General features: G+C 33.4%; 1 protein-coding gene across 1 annotated transcript in view; it reads left to right on the top strand.

Moving 5' to 3' along the window:
* LOC129907351 (heterogeneous nuclear ribonucleoprotein U-like protein 2) overlaps positions 1 to 14741 on the top strand; it is a 217504-nt gene that overhangs the window by 63297 nt on the left and 139466 nt on the right. The window contains exon 2 of the mRNA XM_055983512.1: positions 1486 to 2304. Within this exon, the coding sequence (XP_055839487.1) occupies positions 1486 to 2304 (819 nt within the window). The remainder of the gene's footprint in view (positions 1 to 1485; positions 2305 to 14741) is intronic.

Raw genomic sequence — 14741 nt, 5'->3', positions numbered from 1 at the left:
CAATAGCCTATTAGTCACATTTGTAAAATTAAAATTAAGTTAATTGAATGAAGGGTTTTTGAAAGAATTGTAATTGAACTCAGATTTTTGAAAAAAAAATTATTGACAATATTTTAACATGTCGTTTTTAAAACTTTTTCGTGATATAAAATGCATTTATTTTCAAATTTTTTTGGCCACATTTATTATGATTTGAAATTATAAAAGGGAATGTCAATATGTATTCCGGTTTATGAAAAAAATTAAAAAGTATTTCATTTTCGAAGAAATTTTTTTTAATAGAAGCAAACAAAAAGCAATGAAATCGTTCAATTGTAAAAAAACTGATTCTGAAAAAAAGAGAATTTCTCGTCTGGTTTTAAAAACAGAATCAGAAGCAGAATCACTCACACATTTGTACGCTTGAAGTCCACGAAAAGTTCCGCTGCTAACAAAGAAATATGTTAAAATACTAAAATTTTCGACCATCCATGTTTAACTGTTGTCGTCGTATACTTTGGAAAATATCCCGTATTGGGTGGACGTCGAACGTATTGTGGTGATCCAGTACCGCAAAAGAGGACAAATTTGCCGTCATCAGTAAACAATATGTTACGCCATTTCTTCGCTGGCCAGTTTATGTGGTCTTTTACAAACTGGATACGCTTTTTAACATGTTTCGCGGAACTTTTCGTGGACTTCAAGCATACAAATTTGTCTTTAACAGTCATCTCCGAATGGTCACTGGACTGCTATCCAGGCTTAAATCCTTCTGGATTCAATCGACGATGCAGAAGACTCGACTTTACTCATCTGGACAATACGCCTGCCGCCTTGACGGGCGTTTTTCTTTTTCTACCGCACGTTTTGGGTTTTCCGTTGAATTTATTTGCATTGGCTACCATTGTAGAGGAGAACCCTAATAAACCGTGAATTTTTAAGTAGGTTTTCCCTTCTTTACGCAGTTTGGTATGAGTTCCCGTTTTTCCGCATTCCAGTGTTTTGCTCTTCCCAATTTAAATTGATTAAAGGCGGAACAAATTTTTTTTTGACAAATTGTTAAAATTATATGAGTACTAGCTTTCAAACCAAAAATAAATGTTCTAAGTTATAAACCGCTTTTAAATTCTTCAAAATTAACTTTAACTACTATTATTTTGAACAGGTCAAATTAGAAAGAACAACCAAAGGTCAATGAAAAATTATTTTGAACCTTTTTTTTCATTTTAAAACTACGATACATTTATTAGTAATTGACCGTTACAAACTTTGACATCAAAGAAATTAAATTTTTAACCGTAGAAGCACCGTAAATATAACAAATGTTATTTTGTTGCAGGCACTACTATTATTTTGAACACAACTGTATACATACATTAACATAATTTTAATTTTATGTTAATAAATTATAATAATTATTATTTATTCTTCAGAGAGAAAAAAATGTATATTTTTAACCACTTGTTTCGAAATTTTCTTAATGTTCCAATTTTTATTTATTTTCAGAAGGTGGTTCTTCTGAAATTAATGAAGTCTCAACACAGAGCAGAAGAAGTAGAAGAACCCGTTCTATGACACGTTCTGCATCACCATCTCCAGTTATTAAAAATGAACCAAAGCTCGAACCGGTGTTTGAAGAAGATGGTTCTTCTGAAATAAATGAAGTCTCAACCCCTAGCAGACGAAGAAGAAGAACCTGCTCTATGACATGCTCTCCATCACCATCTCCAGTTAAAAAAATTGAACCAAAGCTCGAACCGCTGTTTGAGGAAGAAAAAATAGAGCTTATAGAACTAAATTTGATAAACAAGGATGTTGAAAATATTTCTGAAGAGAAATGTCAAGTATCTTTTAACAACGAAAAAGATGATAGTGAAGCTAACACGAATGAACAAGATAAAGAAAGCCAAGAAAATAATGAAGCTATTGTTTCGTGTGTAAAAACTAAAAAAACAAACGAAATATCAACTTCAGATTTTGATTTGACACCAGAGAAAAATGCACCTGATGAAAACACGGTTGAGGCAATGGATGTGGAAAAAGTTCTAGAAAATTCAAAAAATGATTCTCATAAAAATGAGAGCGATTCTAAAACAGACGAGAACGATGGAACTCACACCGAAAAAAAAGAAAAGCGTTTAAGTCGTAAGAGAACATATTCAAAGTCAAGATCCCGCAGTCGCAGCAGGTCCCAATCAAAAAAGTCGCGCTCTCGATCTCCAAAAGTTAAGAAAAGTACAAGTGCAATTATGAAAAACATAGATGAATCGACGAACGAGGAGGATGAGCCGGTAATTGAGGACAAACAGTTTGGACTAAGTTGGGGTGAGCTTTATAAATACATAAAATGTTTTTTTTTTTGAAAGAAAAAAGGTAGCAAAAAACATTTTGTTTCAAGTTATGTTATTAAATATTCCCATCAAACATTCTCAAATTACTTAGATCCTAAACAAATCTAATACTAGGTGACAAAGCTTGAGTTACAGCGCTTTATCTAGGAAAATCTGGCCGTCCTGTAATATATACAGAACAAATGGTTTTTTTCCAGACCCAGACAAGACATAAGCCGAACGGTTACGATGTACACAGTACATTTCGCCGATAGGAGAACATGCGGCTGAGTATACCACACAATACTTACTGTCGTAGTTATTTGGACCACGAGGAAAAAGTAACAGTCTCAGTAACATCTCTGAATCCAGGATCAGAGACTTGATCTCATCAGTCAAAGCGACAAAGTTGTTTTAGGACAGCCTCAAGGCAATGGACTGCTCTCCCTATGTGAGAGTGCTGCGTAGGCTTTCAAATAAAGTGAGCGCCAAGTTTTCCAGGGACTGGGCCATGCCACTTGTTTTTAGAACCATTCTAATTTTACATACTCATTTATTTCTCATAAGTTTCATGAGTTTTAGTGTCAAAACGGCGCACTCTGTGCTAATTGGGTCATCAACCGGGTTTTCTTATGACCGCCATCTCTACATACTTATACCTACCCACCATAGTATAAGGCAGGTATTTAAGTGAAACTACAAATATAAAAAAAAAGTAATCACAAAAAAAGTCTCTAAGTATAAGAAGTATTTCTTATTCTTAGTGGTGCCTCTACAGTGAATCTCTGTACGTATTTTGTAAATAAAAACTGCACGAAGCAATTTTGAATATTTCTACTTGAAATTTTGTACAATTTTTGAAACATTATTCTGCACAGAAACTTCAAATGCTAGGCGAAAACCCAAATTTTATTATTTTCAAAATTCCGTTTGCATTGATTTGAACTTAATTTCAATTGAAAATATTTAAAATAGCTTCAGAAGTGCTGCGTGTCATTGATCTTTTTTTTTAAACCGGGATAAATCTGGAGATGAAATTTTTAAAATGTTTGTATTTACCCTTAACCCCTTATTGCAAAAATTATGAAAGCTTTGAAATAAAAATTATTTTTTTGTTGTAACTTCTAATGTTATATGTATACATACATATATACATATAAGTATAATAGAGCAGAAAAAAAAGTTAACATTTTTATTTTAAAACAATCTATACGGCTTCGTGTATTCCAATTAGCTACATTGCTAATTCCAATTAGCTACATTGCTAATTGGAATAATAATAAAAGGTTCACATTTGGCTTCGTATGAATTAAAGCTATTCCATTTCTCATTAATGCAAAGAAATACTCCACACTTTGGGCATTGTACAAAGGATCGATATTTGTTAGAATTTAGGCATAATTGGCGTTTGGAGTTGTTTTTTCATCTATTCCGGGAAAAATCCAAGCAATCTGATCGCACCATACATATCTAAAGGTAAGTTTTGATATAAGTTTTTCGTGGCAATTTGTTTTGTATAGGTGAACAACAAACTGTGTGCAATAGCTGATTGACTTGTTGTTGGAGTACTGGAGGTCGTTATTCTGGCCGGACGACCACGTTTTCGGGCTAGATTCAAAACCTTTTTCTGATTTAAACACCTGTTGGTAAAATGCAAGTTTGAAATCAAAGAGTGGCTTATATTCATTTTGTTCGAGTTTAGCACTTTTAGACCAGTGCCGATGCCTTCAAAAACATTAAAAAGTACAAAAAAATCATAGTAGGATGAAACCCATTGGAAGAGGAGGGGAATATGATAAGAATGAAAGGAAAAATAAATTACGGGCGAGCCGAGTTCGGGAAGTGGGTGGGTTGAGTTTTTAATGGTAAAAAATGGTATATCTCGATTTCCGGCAAAACTACAAATCCTATAGAAAAAAGTTGTATGGCAAAGTTGTAGGTAATAAAAAGATCTACAATTTTTGTTCCAACAATTTTTTCACATAACCTCAAAATTTATGTGAAAAATTCAAAAAACCGAGTTTTTGGTTTTCTATTTTTATCTTTTTCAAAAACAAAAATTTTTCTACGAAATTTGGTGAAAACTTACCTTATTATGTTCCAAATACACTGTAATTTATTTGATTTAAAATATTTATTTGTTCACCTTATTTTGACTTAATACCAAAAAAACACCCTAATTCTGAATCGAAAATTCACGTGTCAAAATATCAGCTTTTTTCAAAAAGTCGGTGGGCATTTCGTTCGTTAAAATGTCTATTTTCTGATGGTGTAAAAAAAATTTTACATTGGTATACTATAGAACATGTTCTAGTAAAATTCAAAAAATGAAAAAAGCTTGAATTCTAAAAAATTTTTTTATCATTGTTTACAATTTTGGCCTATTTATTCAAATTTACACTTTAATTACTCAAAAAACGTAAGATTAATCAATGTTACATAAAATCTTACGTTTTTTGAGTAATTAAAGTGTAAATTTGAATAAATAGGCCAAAATTGTAAACAATGATAAAAAAATTTTTTAGAATTCAAGCTTTTTTCATTTTTTGAATTTTACTAGAACATGTTCTATAGTATACCAATGTAAAATTTTTTTTACACCATCAGAAAATAGACATTTTAACGAACGAAATGCCCACCAACTTTTTGAAAAAAGCTGATATTTTGACACGTGAATTTTCGATTGAAAATTAGGGTGTTTTTTTGGTATTAAGTCAAAATAAGGTGAACAAATTAATATTTTAAATCAAATAAATTACAGTGTATTTGGAACATTATAAGGTAAGTTTTCACCAAATTTCGTAGAAAAATTTTTGTTTTTGAAAAAGATAAAAATAGAAAACCAAAAACTCGGTTTTTTGAATTTTTCACATAAATTTTGAGGTTATGTGAAAAAATTGTTGGAACAAAAATTGTAGATCTTTTTATTACCTACAACTTTGCCATACAACTTTTTTCTATAGGATTTGTAGTTTTGCCGGAAATCGAGATATACCATTTTTTACCATTAAAAACTCAACCCACCCACTTCCCGAACTCGGCTCGCCCGTAATTTATTTTTCCTTACATTCTTATCATATTCCCCTAATTTTCCAATGGGTTTCATCCTACTATGATTTTTTTTGGTTTCAAAAATTATCGACCCTGGTCTATTTGTCTCCGAACACGCTTAAAAATTCTCGATTACTTTGACAAGTTGTGCGTTTCATCGACAAAAATATGTGAATTCCGTTACACAAATATATGTTTTATTAATATTACAAAAATTGGTAATAACCATGGCAAAAAAGCTTACAATTTAAGGAACCCAAATATGGCTTCGTATGTTGTAAGGGCTTTAATATCTGCCTAATTGCATACGTAAGGGTAATTCCACGAAAGTAGATCACTAATGGGCAAAAAATGAAAGTGAACGTATACGAAATTAACTGATGGTATTTATACTTATAGAGTCGTATTTATAAACGCATCATAGTCAGTGCAGAATATTATTCACTCCTTATAATGTTTTTAAACAGAAAATTTGTATTTATAGAATTTATCCAAGGTTGCATAGAGTTTACATAAACTAAACACTTTTTTTTATGTTGTTTAAAGAACATTTTTTTCTAAAATGTCATTTGAACATCACATTATTTTCACAAAAAGAAAACACAGCAATGATAAATATTTCTTTTTTACTGACGAAATTTGTTTTGGGTTACATTAACATGCATGTCAACAATTTGTAATCAACTAAAACAAAAAATAAGAAATTGTGATTTTTTAAAGATTTTTTCCCGATATGAACGAGAACTTTTGCTTTTATTCTCAAACCAGATGGAGTTCTTTTATCGACAGATGGAGTTTTTTATCGTGTTAAACAATACTTATTTCCCTTTTTAGTACTTGTTTAGACACAAACTTAATATTACCAAAATAGTACAGGAAACAGGGAGCTGAAAATGGGTCATCTGAGAATTTTTGGAAAGGATTTGAATTTGATATTTCATATAAAGGGGCGCATTGAGATGAACATACAAAAATATTTTTTTGTCCCAAAAACGTGTGGTTTGGCCGCCATTTTGAAAAATGCGTTTTTGTGATTTTCTCGGCTCCTGTTTATCGTAGAATGGATTTTTTTTCTTGTTTTGTAGAAAAACGTATTTTCAAATTTTTGTATTAAAAATTTTTTTTTTGTAATGTTTGTAATTTTGGTTGGCTACAATGATAATACTGCTCAACAAAATTAAACTTTTTTTTTGCAGATCAACCAAAATATACTTTTCTGAATGTTTTTGGGGTGCTGATTTTGAATCTGAAGTCAGAAAAAATATATTGGCCTTATTTTTTGAAATACTACCGTTATAAAACGCAAAAAACCTTATTTTTTTTATTGTTTCTGAAGTTGTAATTTGTAGCAATTTATTTCAAAATCATTTGTAATGGTGTCTTCTGCAATGCTCTTTCAAAAAACTGTTTCCGATATCTCTTTTATTGACCGAGATATCTTTAATGAAAACTTACCTATAAGCCAAAGACTAACTCAAATTAATCTTAAAGGTAAGTTAAGATATACAATAAAAATAACGTTTTTTGCGTTTTATAACGGTAATATTTCAAAAACTAAGGCCAATATATTTTTTCTGACTTCAGATTCAAAATCAGCACACCAAAAACATTCAGAAAAGTATATTTTGGTTCTTCTGCCAAAAAAAGGTTTAATTTTGTTGAGCAGTATTATCATTTTAATCAGTGATGCATTAAAATATTTTTTGATTGCGACATCAAAAATCGGGGAAAATCGGGAAATCAGTAAAAATTAAAAAAATCAAGATTTTAATTAAAACAGATCTTAAATAAAACAGAATCTTTAATTTCGATAGAAAACTTGTGAAATTTCGTAATCGTTTTTACGAATATTGCTCTTACTTGAGCTTAAGTTGAAAAAACTAAAAAAGGTAAAATTAGACTTTTTAAAGAAAAAAACAACGAGTTAAAGAAAAAATGCGTGTATAGAGTGCGGTTACTTCGTGTGGAATGAGTTTTATTTTCCTTTTCTTTTTCTTCATCTTCTTATTTTTAAATTTAAAATTAAATATGGCCGGATGGGCGGGAAATTTGAATTTTATACCATTTGAAGTTAATTCACAATAATGAAATTTTTTAAACAAATGTAATATTTTTAAATTCAAAGTTTAATTCATTATTTTATATAATTCAAAATTCAATATATTTAAAAAAAGTTCGTTTGTCGAAACAACTTGTCCATTTTTTGCTTCACGTAACTCCAAAACTACGGTGTCTCATCAAAATTTTTGAGCTTGAGAATATTCAAAAATATATCTAGAACACCAAAAACAGGTATTGGGTTAAAATTATTGAAAAAAGTTGATATATTTCTAATTAAATCTTAATAATTAAATAGTTGTGTCAGCCTTCCTTTTGTGCCTTTTGGCTAAATTCGTTTTCTAAGTTGAAAATGAAAATTTTCTTGTTTACAGTGAAATAAAAGTACTTAAATTAAATTTATCTATAAAATCGCGTAAAACGTTTCTTTTTATAGAAAAATCTTGGGAAAAATGCAACGCTGTCGTTTCGTGCTGCAATATTTAGAATCAGGGGGCTATTCCGGTTCTATGATACATATACTCTCATGATAAATTTATCACCATATAATTTAAATTGAGGAAAGTTTTTTCATCGAGCTTATCACAGCACCGGAATAGCCCCCCACGTAGAGAACTTAATATTGGTGTTTAATTAATTTGTTCGTGTTTATTCAACCAAAATTTCAGAATTTGAGTACCTATCTTCCATTTTTTTGAAAAATGTACCTAGATAAAATAAAAAACTAAAACAAAAAATATTTTGCAATAAATTAATTTAAATTTATTAACATTTTTTAACGCAAATTTTTTTTATTTACAAAAAAAAATATTTTCATGAAATTTTTTTTTAATGGAAGGCTAATGCATTTATAAAAAATATTTTTATATCCGCGCTCTTGTGTAATAATTAAATAAATTCCTAAAAACTTCGGTTAAATCAAACATAAAATATCTATAAAACATCGAAAAACTAATAAATGGAAACGAGACCTTTTACCTATCGTCTAAGCGCTGCCGTTTTGACGACATAATTTTAACGATTTTCAACCTACTGAAAGGAATTTTTCAATCGTCAAAACAATATCGTCTGATAAAAATTGATCATCGCTTTTAAGTGAAGCAAGACTAAAGTCATAACGATATCATCTGTCGATAATGAATTGCGGAATGACCCTGTTTGTTAATGGCTGAATACAATGGTGTAGCTGTGGCTGTAGCTTGTAGCGCAAGTTGAAGAATTCTCAACTTTTTGCTCAGCTGCTGCTAACTTTTGTAGGGTTTTCCCTCAGTAAAATTTTGACAGCACAACAAACTACAGCACAGCTACACCATTGTATTCAGCCAGTTACTCACGTATTCTTTCAAAAAATTTTTCATTTTATATAACCAAATAGTGAATGAAACAGATAGATTTAAACCAAAAAACAAATTAAAAAAAAAATTTATAAAAAAAAAAACGATTAAAAAACAACGGCAACACTTACAGCTATAAATAATACCATTTCCGAAAGGCAGAATTGTACATTTAATTTTTATTTCTGAATCAATATATTTTAACCAATTGTTTTTGAAGTAATCGATTTCAAAGTTAAAAATAGACTACCCAAAGTAGGCAAAAGAGGACATGAATCCGCGAAGGACTTCCGGCCAATAAGTTTAACATCTTTCTTACTTAAAACCTTAGAGCAAATCTTAGAAACTCATATTAGAGAATTTTTAAAAGATGTCCTCTAGCTAGTTTGCAGCACGCTTATATGAGGGGCAAATCTACGGAAACAGCCCTCCATGAAGTTGTTCGAATAATTGAGAACTCGATCCACTTTAAAGAATATACCCTAGCTACCTTATTAGATTTAGAGGGAGCTTTTAACAATGTCCTAACCAAATCTATTCTCGATTCCCTAGTGACTTTTGAAGTAGAAGACTACATCAGAAGTTGGATTATTTCAATGCTAAAAGAGAGAAGAATTCAAGCAAGTTTAGGAAATTCAAACTGTTTTAAGTGCGTCAACAGGGGTACGCCTCAGGGTGGCGTTCTTTCCCCCCTTTTATGGCTCCTTGTCATGAACAACATCCTCATGAAGCTTGAGAGAAGTGGAGTGAAGGCAGTGGCATATGCGGATGATCTGGAAAGTTTTTACCCGTGATCAGCGAAATCACTGACACGGCTTTGAGAAAAGTTAGCAACTGGGCTACGAGCAGTGGCCTAGGAGTTAATCAAAGTAAAACGGAAGTGATGCTTTTTACAACTAAAACCAAAATCCCTGCCTTCCCTCTACCTCAGCTTAACGGCCAAATCTACAACCTAAGATCCGCAAATGATTTCCGACTCGAAAGATACAACAGAAGCAGCACTCAAAGATCAATTATGTATCAAGGAGTTCAACTTTTCAATAATCTGCCCCGAGAGATAAAAGAAGAAACTAATTTCCATCGATTTAAAAAACTTGTTATTACTCATATTAAAATCAATTTTCACTAATATTTAAATTTAACCAAAATGTTAACATAATTTATTGAAATTTATATTAACATAAGATTGTAAATACTTATAGTTATAATTATAATTAATAAACAAATCAATCAATCAAAATCAATTTTGGACACTTAACTGAGCTGGAAGCTAAATATAGAAGAGCGGGTTAGAAAGGCGAGCATTGCTTTCTATGCCTGCAGTAAAACCTTTGGGAAAAAATGGGGTCTTAAATCAAAAATGATTCTATGGACTTACACAGCGGTTCTGCGACCCATTCTTACTTACGGCGCCATTGTTTGGTGGCCTGCACTTAGTAAAGCATGTAACATCAACAAACTTAAGAAAATCAAGAGAACAGCAAGCGTAGGGACGACTGTAGCCCTCCGGTCGTGCCCCACTGAGGCTCTAAACGTTCTCTTGCACCTTTTACCCATAGACCTTCATATTAAATACCAGGTCTCTTGTAGCGTTTTAAATCTACAACAAACAGGCTGTTGGAAGGCAAAACCTTTTGGTCACAGTGACGCTTCTGACACCCACGGACTACTGCACCCCTATTTTGAATACTGTAATGAATTGCAAGGTCAGCTTCTCCTCGAGATCAGACTGGGAAGAGGGCATTGTGACGAGAGACTTCGACACCTGCATTTTCACTGATGGCTCAAAAATGGATTACGGGGTCGGTGCGGGTGTCTACTATGAATCCCTAAATATATAAATCCTTTCGACTACCTAACTTTGCCAGTGTATTCCAAGCGGAACTGCAGGCAATTAAAGAAGCTTGCAAATTACTTAGTCTATAGTCTATAGTCTATAGTCTATAGTCCAAACCATAACCAAAATATAGCTATACTAACAGATAGTCAGGCAGCTATAAAAGCAATTGCTTCGGTCACGACATCCTCCAAATTGGTTAAGCAGTGCAGAGAGGAACTCTCAATGCTGAGTGGAAGCCTCACATTCACTCTCACCTGGATCCCAGGTCACAGTGGTTTTGAAGGGAATGAAAAGGCGGATGAACTGGCCAGGCAAGGATCGGCCCTTCATGAGTCACTAGCAGAAATAGTTAACATTCCCTTAGGAGTCATGAAGGGCGATATCTTCTTAAAGTACCTAACAAAAGCAAACAACAGGTGGCACAATTTGACTAGCTGCGTCATATCCAGAAAAATCTGGCCCACCTATAATAAATCCAAAACATATGATCTAATCTCTTGACCCAGAAAAGACATTAGCAGAATCATTGCGGTGTGCACAGGACATTGGCCGATAGGGGAACATGCAGCAAAGTTAGGTATACCGCACAATACTTACTGCCGCAGCTGCTTGGACCAGCAAGAAAAAGAAAAAAGTCTTCCATTTTCTATACCAATGTCCTGCCCTTGGAATAGAGCACTCTCCCTGGGGAGAGTATTCTTTAATGTCATAGATAACGTCTCAGAATCAAAGATCAAAGACTTGATCTCGTTCCTCAAAACAACAGGGTGGATTTAAGACTGCCTAACACTCGTTTTCCCTTTTTAAAAACCAAGTTAAAAATTATCTCAAATAAATCTATTTATCACTCAAAGGTTTCATGAGTTTTGGTATCAAAACGGCGCATTCTGCGCTAATTGGGTCATCAAGCACGGTTCGCTTTGGCCACCATCTCTACCTACCTAAAAATAGACTAAATTTAAATTGCTAGTGAAACCAAGAAATATCTATAGGCCTTGTACAAACTTATAAACGTTTCTACGTTATTTAATTAATTTGCAAATATTTCGTTTTTCTGTAACGAGAGCTTCTGTGTGAACAATTGATTTAAAAGGTTCACCCATTCCATTCCCACGGGAACGTAGTATTATATCTGCGTGTGTCACACAGAAGCTCATCGAAATTATTAAATTGTCAAAAATAAATTGTTAGAAATAAAATTATTATATATTCAACTTTCAAAACGATAAGTCGTGTTTGGATTTACTTCTTTTATCATACATTTTGGCGACCGTGACAGGGCGGGTAGTTCTGAATTTATTCAAATAATTTAGTGTGTGTTAAAAGATCAAGAATTATAATCAAATTAAAACATTATCAAAATACAAACCATTAGTGTCATTAGTGTGTTTAATTAACAAATTACAACAACTTACAACAAGTTTGTTTAAGTAACTAAAACAAATTACAACAAGTGTGATTAATTAACTACAACAAATTACAAGAAGTGTGTTTAATTAACTACAACAAATTACAAGAAGTGTGTTTAATTAACTACAACAAAAAAAATAACATAAGAAAGCAAGTATGTCTAAAACTCTAGAAGAATTGACAACACTGCAAGACCAAATTGGAGAAGAGATCTGCATCTTTTACCGAAACTACAAAAAGGATGGGAATGATCGAAAAACCCTTGCAAAACTGCAAGAAAGAAAGGAAAAATTGGATGATCTTTGGGAGTATTTCGATAAAAACGACAGCGACATACGAGATAAATTCCCAGAAGCGCTTCTACATGCGTACTTCACGAAGTCGTATTACGAAGAAATTCGTAAGGTCTATGAGGCCATGAAGCTGGACATTATGAATCGGTTGGCCAATTTCCAAGGAAAAAATGTAGCAGACCCGATCCAGTTGGAGCCACCAGCAGCATTTCAATCAGGATCATCGGTCAACCCAGGATCTACAAGGAAAACTGATATAAGTCCAAAGGAAATAAAAGAAAGTATTCAGCTTAATCAGGGAAGTACTTTCTCTTTAAAGAAGAAATTTAAAGTACTCTCAAACTAGTTTAAAATATCTTTGGATAATTGTTCACCAGAACTAAAACAGAGTCAGCCGCAGATGTTTAAGGTCAAAGTCAACAACATAAGAGAGAACTTTGACCAAATTAAGAACACATATAACCGTCTGGATGAAGAGCTAGAAGAGGAAGATATCGAGACATACTTTCATCTGCAACATCAATACGAAGAATTGTTGCTTGGAGTAACAACAACTCCATCAACAAATGACTGCCCTTCAAAGGAACCATCCGCGGTAACGTCTTTGAAATTACCTAAAATAGAGTTGCCCAAATTTGATGGAAGTGACTTAAAGTGGCGTCAATTTTATGACTTATTTAAGCCAATGATACTTGAGCAACCTATATCATTGGCACAAAAATTTTATTTCTTACGCGCTAATCTGACAGGAGAAGCACTGAATTTAATTCAAGGATTTCCGGCCACAGAGTGCAATTTTTGAAGCTGCTTGGAAGACTCTAACGGACCGCTATGACAATAAACGGCTTCTTCTGTCAGCGCATTTAGAAAAAATATTAAACCAACAATCAGCAACTGGTACAGCATCAAGTTTACGGAAGCTGCACAACAACACGAAGGAAGGTATCCAGGCACTAATCAATTTAGGATTTCACGCTCATGACTGGGATCCTATAGTTGTCCACCTGATGTTCAAAAAGGTGGACAAGGAAAGCAGAACCCTATTTGAGCAATCTCTACCTGATCCAAGATGCAGCCCTTCGATGACGGATCTGCTTAAATTTATTGAATCAAGATTTCAAACTCTTGAGGCAATAAACAACTCAGACGATAAAAGGAAGCCAACAACTGTAGTTGCTATTAAGGCTTATGGCTGTTTAATGTGCAGCTCAGGTAACCACAAAATATTTAACTGTAAGACATTTTTATCTCTTTCAGGTTTCGAACGTGAGAGAGCTGTTCAACGGCTTGGAATTTGCCGAAACTGTCTAAAATCAGGGCATGTCTCTAGCTCATGTTATTCAAAAGGATGCCATATTTGCCATGGCAAACATAATTCCCTTCTACACCATAAGAAGGATTCAAAACAATTCAATAATAATCATATTCATTCCGCAGGTAGTCAGCAGCAGGCAGCTCCAAGTGCGGAAGGTCCAACTTCAACTTTTCATACGCATTCCATAAGTAACGAACAACAGCTTCTTCAAAGGGGGGAAGGTCAGGTAGCAAATGCAGCTAGTTATTCCAGATCAAAACCACAGCAAGTTTATCTAGCAACAGCTTTAATTAAAGTCAAGTCTGCACATGGAACATGGCTTCCTTGCCGTGCCTTGTTAGATTCAGGGTCGCAAATTCATTTTGTGACGGCAGCTTTGGCTCAAGCACTGGGTCTCCCGAAATATAGAGCTGAAACATCAATTAGTGGCATTGGAGGGCATGGTACACAAACACAGTTCGCTATATCACTCACTTTAGAGTCACATAATTCTGGTTTTAAGACAAGTCTTGAGGCTACTATTCTTCCAAGGATAACAGATTACCAGCCACATGAGGTTGAGTCAAAGTACTGGAATATACCGACTCACATTCAGTTGGCTGATCCAGGATTCATGAAAAATAATAAAATAGATTTGCTTATTGGTGCTGAGCTATTTTTTGATCTTATTCTTCCAGGGGAGATAACCATTGGAGACAACTTCCTTCACTGCGAAATACAAAACTGGGATGGATAGTCGCCGGTGGCGTCCAGGCTTCCAACCACAATGTTGTGTGCACCATTGCCACGAGGCCAACTCTGTCAACATTGGAGAAACTCGTGAGTAAATTGTGGGAATGCGAGACCCATGACACTCAAGTCAAACGCAAGAGTGTTGAAGAGCATAGCTGTGAGGAAATTTTCAACTCCACCACAAAAATTGTTGCAAGTGGAAGATTCATGGTAAGTCTTCCTTTCAAAAAAAATCCATGTTTGGGTGCCTCTTATGAAAGAGCAAGCAAAAGAATTCTTACATTAGAACGACGATTCGAAAGAGATAACGAATTTCGCGAACTCTATTCTCAATTCTTATTAGAATATGAAGAATTAGGCCACATGAGTGCAATCGACATCAAAGATATTCCTCAACAT

Source organism: Episyrphus balteatus, chromosome 1, assembly GCF_945859705.1.
Source record: "Episyrphus balteatus chromosome 1, idEpiBalt1.1, whole genome shotgun sequence".
Classification (NCBI taxonomy): Eukaryota; Metazoa; Arthropoda; class Insecta; order Diptera; family Syrphidae; genus Episyrphus; species Episyrphus balteatus.
This window is presented reverse-complemented; position numbering and strand designations above follow the sequence as displayed.